A 10000-nucleotide genomic window follows, 5' to 3' on the forward strand; every position below is an offset into this window, starting at 1 on the left:
CTAATAACTGAATTCCGTTAGTTCCTGTTGTTGAAAGTTCCACCTGTTGTATTTGTGTGTCCGCTTTTTAATTAAAGTGTCCCTGTCCCCCAGAAAGTTCTTTTTGTTTGGAGGTAAATCCCTGAAAATTTGCTTCCGCCCCTAAAACTAATAAGGCCAAGCTGCTCGAGTATATTCGTGTGTGTGCATGAACCAACATTATCGAAAGAAATTAATTCATGAAATCGATAATCTGGTACCCAATCAATAATCATTAATGAAACTTATGAAGACATTTATCTTATGGATAATTTTCAGTTAGGAAACCGTTTTTGGTCTCGCTCTCTCCGCCCATTACATTATTGTTACAAGGATGCGAAAGTAGCATGAAACTGACAAAATGGTTGTACAAATAAATGAATAAATGATAATAAGTATAAATATATTATGTCTACAACTGTATAAGATATAATGACTGATATCCATGATCATTTTCTGGACATTCTTTCATATTATATCCGTTGATATCAAAATCTGTTCTTAATTAGTGTTCCTCAGACTATGTAAATGCCTCGATCGAATTCATTAACTGATAACCAATTTTGGCTAACCTCCACCGATTACATTTCCTTTATAATTGGGTGGCATTTCTACATATTAGTAATTGTAGATACTCTTTCTTTATGTTATCTCATATTATTAGGAATGCGCTCGTAATCTCGACCATAAGAGAGCGCTGCCTTGGAAAACCAGACGAACAAGTACAGTGAACACTTGTCGACACGAGTGTGCCGTTCTACGACGTCGACGTTAGAGCGTATGCTGATGCATCACTTGATACTGAGGGTAAATCTACAAACTGGCCTGCATAAACATGTGCACACACATATATGTATGTATATATATATGTATACATACATATATATATATGTTTATGTATATATATGTATATATATTATATATATTATATATATATATTAATATTAATATATATTATATATATATATATATATATATATATATATATATATATATATATATATATATATATATATATATATATATATATATATATATATATATATATATATATATATATATATATATATGAGTGTGTGTGTATGTATACATCCATATGTAGAAGAAATGTATGAATGAGACTGACTATCTAAACGACGCCTTTCGACGGAAGTCCTCGGAAAGACCTCCGTAGAAACGCGTCACTCTTGCTTCGCCGATCTCACGTGCACTCTGACGAGCCTGAATATATCGGAGGCCTACATTCTGGGCATGTTAGGTGGGCGCTGCACTCACCAAATTCAGAAATATTAAGCATTTTCAATAATGAAAACATGGGTCATAAATAGAATCTCATTCCTTGTTATGAAATAGTAAGGCAGTTGTTCTGAGAAAGCACTGCACTCACTGTGCACAGGTAGTTGCATGATTTGCATGATGATGCGGTATTTGCATGATGATGCGGGACTGGGCGGATGGCAGGATGATGACAAAAATAAATTCAAATTCAAATTCAAATTCAAAATTCCAACTGCACACGTCAACTGTTCGTTTTCGCGGTGTGAAGTTGTATAAATAAATTCGCTGAAATATCTTTAACCGAAGCCGATTCCCTTCGTGGTAATTCTGTTCCTGAAGTTGAATGATGATGACCATGATGCAATCTGGTCATCATTTGTTTTCAAGGCGAGTCGAGGTCCCGAGGTGTTGACGTGACGCTTTTAACTGTCTGTTGTTTGCGGTAGTTTGCGGTAACTGTTCAGCCGAGAGAACAAAATGATGTTGATATACTCGTTTAGATTCATGATTTTAGGACAGGCTTTCGCATTTTATATATCGGAATTGATTTACGTTGACATTATTGAATCATGTGATTTTCTTCTCCAATTTTTAGTACTGTGACTCACGTTTTGGAGTTGTTTTGATAACTTGACATGTTCGCTCAATTTCATAATTTTCTTGTCAAAATTTATTCATGTTAGTCTCTTTAATACTGGCAGTTACAACAGTAAGTTTTTTTTAGCGTAATTTCAGCAAACGGCGCATTTTCCGCCTTCGTTTTCTCTCTATTGAAAGAGGTGTATAGATATAAATGAAACAACGAGGCTCCTAGTATGAGATCATAGAGCTGTTTGTATATCAAATGTGAAGGCTAGAACTGACGTAAGTGAAGTGAGTTTGTAAATAAAATTATTTGGTACTTTTATTTTCAAGTTTATAAATAAGATCATTATTTTGCAATTTTATGTTATAAAGAATATCGGAAATTCAGTTGATTTACCCATGACAGTTCCGATAATTTGCACTATGCAATCAATACTATGAATATATGGAAATATCCTAACGTTTGAATTTGCATTTTGAGTAATACTTATGTCAGAGTAGTAGGTTAATCACGGTAGCACAGTACGCACCATGTGACGGAGATAATCATATATGTGTGTGTGTGTGTGTGTGTGTGTGTGTGTGTGTGTGTGTGTGTGTGTGTGTGTGTGTGTGTGTGTGTGTGTGTGTGTGTGTGTGTGTGTGTGTGTGTGTGTGTGTGTGTGTGTGTGTGTGTGTGTGTGTGTGTGTGTGTGTGTGAGCGTGTGTGCGTGAAACTGATTGGGAATATAGTATAAATGTATATTACAGTAATCAGAGAAAATTAGTACTGCATCGTGCTCAGAGCAGCCATATACAGATATAAAATAGTGTACCCGTATGTTACCCAAAGCACTCAAAGAAAACTAGCGTTTTTCATGTAGAAAACGAAAACCTCCAAGTGGGACGCATTCATTACTAGAACAAGACACAGAGGCTCCTGCAAAATAGATGTTTTTTTTACGGGAATGAAATAACCCCTGGAAAGAAGTGTCTTTTCAGTAACTGGAGTCCTTGCCTTTCTGAGAATTTTTGCACATCACTGCTCCGTGGATTTTCAAATTCCCGCGCTCATTCCGAGTAACGTTTCACAAATTTTGAGTGATTTTATTGTAAAATCCATATACATACATGGACTATTAAGTTATGTACGACATCGATACAACATAAATCCGATGCAAAATGCCTCAAATTCCTTATTCCATTTTTACCATCTTACGAATCCCCGTTTATCGTTTATTTCTATATTGACTTCTACACTATTGTATAAATTCCCGCATAACCATCGAAGTACCGATTAACTCGTCTCAGCTCACGACCTCAACTCTGACCTCACTTGCGGTTGGTATATATAAACACACCATTCACCTCTTATTCTGAAAGAAGTGAGACCAAACTCAAGATGTTTATTCCTGTCCTGTTGCTCGGCCTCGTATGTGCAGTGTCTGCGCAACAGAAGTCCTTCTTTGACGGGGTCGAGGAACTCCTCAGAATCCACGGCGGCAGCACGCCACGCCCCGTTCAGCGCCTTCGCAGGGAGGCCACGAGTGCCGCTGGCCTCACGAGGTCTTTCCTGGAGGACTTCGCGGCTGACATCACCAACCGCCAACGGGCAGTCGGAGGCGCCTTCATGTCGGAGCTGAGCGGGCTGGTCGACTTCGTGCGGAGCCTCGACGTTGCTGCCAAGGAGGCGGAGAGGAGGAGCAAGCGCGCCAAGAGGCGAGGCGGCCGCCGCACTCGAGCGGCCCGACGCAAGCCGGCGTTTCGCCCTTTGTATGGCAGCGTGAATTATCAGGTTCTCATGGTGACGTTTCGGGTTCCGTTCCACGACTTCAAAGTGCACCCGCTGTTGGATCCCTATCCAGTGATGCTTTGATTCGTCGTAATAAGATTTCGATAGAAACACTGTTTCGATGTTATGACAACAGTAATTTTAGTACTCATGGTTTGGTTTGAGTTCCATTTCAAGTGAACGCGTTGTTGGTTCCCTATCCAGTGATGGTTTGATAGAAACATTTGTTTCAATGTTATGACAACAGTAATTTTAGTGGTATCAACTACAATTTGTGTGAGGCTGATACCTAATACTTCCCTCCTCACCTCACACGCCTACAGCAGCTTCATTTGACACTCCTTTCCATCTCAGAATACCATGGACGGAGCATTTGATTGCTAACCCCGTTTACTGTATATTGCTGTCAGAACCTACAAAGCATCCGATCTAGGTGCACAAGCACATGCAACAAATCAGTCTACAAAGTAAATGTCAGAAGCATTTTCAAATACACACCTATCCTACTCGAATGCGATCAGTCCTCAACCAAGTACATCTCTACATACAAAGAGCATGGATGGAACAATTAAACAAACACAGGCTAGGAAAAATGAGAGAGATAAAGAAAGAGGTAGAGGCGAAGGCTATATCTATTATGTTCTACATCTCATGAGGTTTTTAAGTAAATATTGAATATTGCCATAAGGAATATAGGATACAAATTAACTCATCATCGTATTTTTTATTCGTCTATCTCTGCATATTCATGTTTTTGCATATGTCTGTGATGCTTTCAAACCATTTTCCTATTGTAAAACGAAAAACGTTCTCTTTTTTCAAATTGTGTTAATTTGAGTAATACTTCCCTTCCACCTAAAATATAGGTATATAAAAGAAATGTACACACAAAAGTAAAGAGAGCAAGCAATTTACAATATTCTTTTTTAAATCAGAAATGCTTTCCACTGATGTTCCCATACAGAATATATACATTAATAACCTGTTTTCCTTTCAAAATCCATTCACGGGAAACCATACAATATCAATTCAATATCATTTGTGCAGATCTTTTGCCATAAACGAAAACCAAAAACAAATTCCATTACCAAAGGCTTACAAATGAAAAAATCAAATGAATGTCATAGAAGCGCCCATGTTTAGGTCAAGTAAAATTTTGAGCTGCCTGTAACCTAACCCCCTAATATTAGAAAAATCTGTAGATGTATGAGAAGTCTGATATTGACAGGCACTGCTGCTTAAAAAGACTATATCTATGTTACTGAAACTTTCAACAATTATAATAATAATACTACATAGGCTTATCATCTTCAACCTCAACATGACATTTTTGTAATTCCATTCATATTGCTAATGATGTATCTTCCAGCTCTGAAAGCTAAATAAAGGGTATGACTTTGTTATTAAGACTATAAACCTCCTCATCCTCATCAAACATAACTGAATACAGTGTAATATAACTCAAGAGCAAGACTTCGGTATCTGACCACCCTCGGATTGATTCTGGCTGAGTGAGAAACAAGTGTCAATGGAGGAAACCTAAAAGATGGAAGCTTTCCATGTCTTCCTTGTATCACTGATATCACAAATTCTAAGGCCTCATTCAAACATTAATATCACTGCATCTGTATTTTCTGATCAGTCCATCTCGACAAGCTGTGTAGATGTAGCTGGAATCCAGTGCTATTTTGTATATTGGATCGCAGTCTGAACCAGTTAGCTGGAAAGCGCTAGATCCACTCAGGTTGTAAAACTGGCAGATTCCATCTCGTCGTCCTGCCAGCACTCCTCCCTTGAAGGCGGTTACAGTTTCAACAGGGGAGGCACTGTCATGGGACAGAGGCCGGGTTACAAGAGCCTGTGGAAGATTAGAGTTAACATTACTAACTTGATATTACTTTCATCTTTGAAAAGAGGAGAAGAAAAGTAAAAATGTGATGAAAGGAAATTCTACAAGTTGTAATTTGAATGTATACATATCACTGCATCACACTTTAAAGGACAATATATCCCTTCTCAAAGCATTTAAGATCTCTTCTATTAAAAAGATGGTGAAAATATACATATAAAGAAACAAACAATAAATAAATCCAATAATAAACAACCATATTATCATAAAGATGACATTATCAAAACTTCTTTTATGGCAAAATTAGTTGGTATAAAAAAAGAGATAAAAATGCCAAAGCATTAATCATACACCAAGTATGAAATGGTATCTAGCTCTTAAAACTTAAGCAGTGTTATCTATGAACTGTTTATAGCATTACAAATCTTGTTCACTTTATAAATGCTATGTAAAATCATATCACAAACACTGTCAATGAATGCCATGGAATACAGGACTTAGTTGTCTTCTATTTAGTATTACCACAGTGTATATACATCTTGGTGTTGTAAAACAAAAAGTCCATAGTACTAGGTCTTTCAATGTCTAGTAATATCAGTCATTAATTGAAATTAAAGATATTAGTTAATTCCAAGTGTAAATTACATCTTTCTTAAAAACTCTTTATGATAAAAACCTTTGTCTGTGACCTTTAACCCATCCACGACGGGGGAATTCTAGCCTTGAATGTCCCAATGCCGGGGTGTTCGAATTATTAGGCCTAAATCAATTGAATGGCTGGCACAATACTGTGCCGCCCGGCCACTGGGCTTTTGAATGCGCGGTACAGTACTGTACCACCCGTCCAGTGTGGGTTAATTCTAATGCATAATCTTTTCATACATACATAATATACATATATATATTTATTTCATTTGAATTTTAGTACCCTTAAACTATGAAACATTTTATGGTGATCACTTAACCCTCTCTGGACGGGTGGTACAGTACTGTACCGCGCATTCAAAAGCCCAGTGGCCGGGCGGCACAAGTATTGTTATTTTGCATTTAATTGATTTAGGCCGGATAATAATTCACCCCTGAATGCAATTGTGAAGTGGTTAACCCTCTCTGACGTGTGGTACAGTACTGTACCCCTCGCATAAAGCCCAAGTGGCCGGGCGGCACACATGCCACCAGCCAGCCATTTTATTGGATTTTAGGACTAAATATTCGAACGGCGGCATTGTGTGGACATCATGCTGAATGCCCCGGTAATAAAATCTAAAAAAATGCAGGGTTCCAGTCAGCCTAAACCTGCATTCTGTGATGGATTTATTATGAAAAAATATTCTTTGGGCTAGTCTGTACTACCCAGAGGTCGGAGTCCTTTCAATTTTTAGCCGGTGCCGCCAGCAGTCGTAGACTGCCCATCCTGACTGCCAGTTAGGTCTTTAGGTTCCCCATCCACAATGGGTTAATAGTGAAGTTGATCATATGAGATAAATAATTATACAAAGCCCCTGAGATTTGTAGTTGGTAAAAATAAAAGAAAGAAAAGTCATAACAAACTGAACCTAAGATCTTTGCGTGTGTATACAGGTATCATTCATAAATTTTACATGATTTGGATGCTAGTTCTGAGTGTAAAATATGAATCATTACACAACAGCAAGAAGGGATAGTTTGTAAAAATATAGACTCAGAAACTAAAGCCAATTGCCCTATATTATGCCTAGCACTACTGTAAGCAATGATGAAATGAAACTGGCCAAAAATACTGTTTTAAAAAATGAGGAAATATTTGAAAAAAAATCTTTGATGATTCATACACTGACCTCTGCATCCACAATAACAAGACGTCCATCGTTGAGTCCTACAACCCCAACTGTAGGTGTTGCCCAGCAGACACACAGCACAGATGCTCCCTGCGTGAACGACCCCAGGACAGTCCGACTCTCCACAGCAACCAAGTGAACCATGCCCTCTTCGCAGCCAAGGAGCAGTAGTTTCCCTGTAGTGCCGTGCTCTAAATCATCTGTTGAGCAGAGGTTTGACATAGTTCAGTCTTAATAACAGCCATTTGAATGAAAATACTCTATCCTATTCTTGAGAGTTCTATGTACATTTGGAATTAATAACCTATCTAGTGAACAAGCTATCTATCATCTTTAACAATGTTAAAGATGATAATTAAAGTTTTATTATTTTTTTCATCCCTACAGGAAGGTGGTTTTAAGCAAAACATAATGAAAATATATCTATCATTAGTATTAGTATTACACTTCTATTTTACCCAAAATAAAAACATAAATAACTAATGAAGGCAATAAGTACAGTTACATATAATAAAAAATCACTAAAATTACTGTCATACATATCAATGGGTAAGAAAGAAGCAAGTAAACTGATACTCCACAGCACAAGCATTAAGGTGATTAAACCACTACAAACCTGGTATTTCTGCAGGTGCCGGAAGATTGATTAGGCGTGTGACATCTGTTACTGCACATGAAGTGATTGGTGATTCTACTGTCAGGAGAGTTGCTATGCATTTGCTCTGACCACAGTTCCAAAGTCTTGCTGTGCCATCCCTGTGACAAAATGTGATTTGCATAAAGATCACATTCCAAATTTGCAAGCAACATGCAAAGTACTAAATATGTATGATGGTCTATAATTTATATAAATCAAAATGCCTCTGACTTTCTCATCGGTCTTTTAGTAATCCTTATCTCATTATTTAGAGGAGTAAAATGATAGCAGATATCAATTCTGTTTAATTAAGCAGTGTAAAGTTCTTTTGAATTTCTACAGGATATCAAATTCCTTTTTTACAAGGCAGGCAGAGTGACAATGTAACTTCTTAAACTTATTCTACAATGACATAAGTTCTAAGAAAATAATTCACTTATCATTATATTTTGTTTAGGATACTAAATTAAGAGCAATTACAAAAAACAGAAAAGCTAAGGCATTTTAATCATAGACTGTCTCAAACACTGACCAAACAGCCTATCTAGAATTCATCTAGGTTCTATTTAATTGGAGTTGCATGAAATTCAAAGAACCATAAAAATATTTGTAAGATGTGGCATCCAATACCTAATCCTAGTTTAAATTGAGACTAACAAACTTAGCTGGTTCTTCACAACACAGATCTTAATGGGAAGTCACTCACTTGCTGACAGAGATTATGTTCTTCCCTCGATCAACAAAGGCTGTGTCCAGAACAGCTCCCGTGTGGCCCTTCAGAACAACCGGACACTGCCCGCTGGCTGCATCCCATATCCTGAGCTGCATGTCCCCTCCCCCCGACAGCACCACAATGCCCGAGGGGAAGAGGCGGCAGGTGTATGCGTCAAAGAGATGACCTTCCAGTAGTCTCTGGAATTATCAAGAAACTTATATGGTATATACTTGATTACAGAATATATATATATATATACATTTATAAGATTTGAAATAAAATAAATGAACATATAATACTTTACACAGTAGTCAGAAATAGCAAACTTCTCACTGCTAGGGCCATAAAAAAAAATAATTCAATAGCACTATAGTTCTATAATAACAAAATAAAAAATAAATAAATAAAATGAGATGGATATTTAAAAACTAAATTAACAAATAATCTATCTATGAAACCAATAAATCTTGAAGTAATAATCTTTGCTAGCTCTAACACTTCCATGACAGGTCTTTTCCATGGCGTCAGGTCACTTTCATAAAGGCTTTTTTCTTTGGTTGAAATTAGGCTATTTTTTCTGCAGTTATATAACCAGCATATCAAACCAAATGCTAAATAGTATCATTTTGATAAGATAAAAACACTTTTGAAACCATAATTCTATAAAATGATAGAAAACACACACATCATTAGATACAAAAGCCTTGTTGAATGCACTAAGATGTGGTCCCTTTCGGAAAAGTGTCTCCCACCTCAGATCTCAGGCCTTTTTTGAGTAAACTTCAGAAGTGCTTTTGTTAATTCTTTTTGTTGTTCCAATATCCTCATAGGTTTTAAGACTTATTGAAAACAAACAAGGAAGTTGATTCAATTGCAACAAAATAACAACACAAGTATATAAACATAGTATAAAATTACTTGGAACCATAATTTCATCATCTGAAAAAATCTGGACACCAAGTAATATATGTACTCAAAATCAAATAGGTAATTAAAGTAAATATCAAATATCAAACATATAATAAAAAATTTAATTATATAAAATTAATAATACTGTAACAATTAGTTTCCCATGATAAAAACGACTTGCAGTATAAGTAAATGTGCTGCAGAGTATAGGACCCTCAACATCTAACTTTCATTCTATGTATTTGCACGTCTTTGTATCTGATTTCTGATAGTGTGCTTCGGCAATCCATGCTCATTATACCGTTTCATGGAAAGACCTTCACATGGAAAAATGCAATAATTCATTGATATCTCAAACACAAACAAAGAAAGACAAACTTACCCTCACTTCACCATTCTCAGACTCCCAGACATGTAGCTT

The 10000-nt window shown here is 36.6% G+C and overlaps 1 protein-coding gene across 1 annotated transcript in view; it reads right to left on the minus strand.

Moving 5' to 3' along the window:
- Positions 1-4361: 4361 nt before the first annotated feature.
- The window catches only part of LOC122258582 (proteasomal ATPase-associated factor 1), a 7172-nt gene continuing 1533 nt past the window's right edge, over positions 4362-10000 (minus strand). Inside the window, exons 3-7 of the mRNA XM_043024596.2 lie at positions 9962-10000; positions 8662-8867; positions 7935-8074; positions 7319-7518; positions 4362-5510 (exon numbers count right to left, since the gene is read on the minus strand). The exon at positions 9962-10000 is cut by the window's right edge and continues 57 nt beyond it. Coding sequence (XP_042880530.2) covers positions 5256-5510; positions 7319-7518; positions 7935-8074; positions 8662-8867; positions 9962-10000 — 840 coding nt within the window. The 3' untranslated portion in view covers positions 4362-5255. The remainder of the gene's footprint in view (positions 5511-7318; positions 7519-7934; positions 8075-8661; positions 8868-9961) is intronic.

The sequence above is a fragment of the Penaeus japonicus genome, unplaced genomic scaffold (assembly GCF_977035675.1).
Source record: "Penaeus japonicus unplaced genomic scaffold, GWHDUDI00000001_assembly GWHDUDI00000004, whole genome shotgun sequence".
Classification (NCBI taxonomy): domain Eukaryota; kingdom Metazoa; phylum Arthropoda; class Malacostraca; order Decapoda; family Penaeidae; genus Penaeus; species Penaeus japonicus.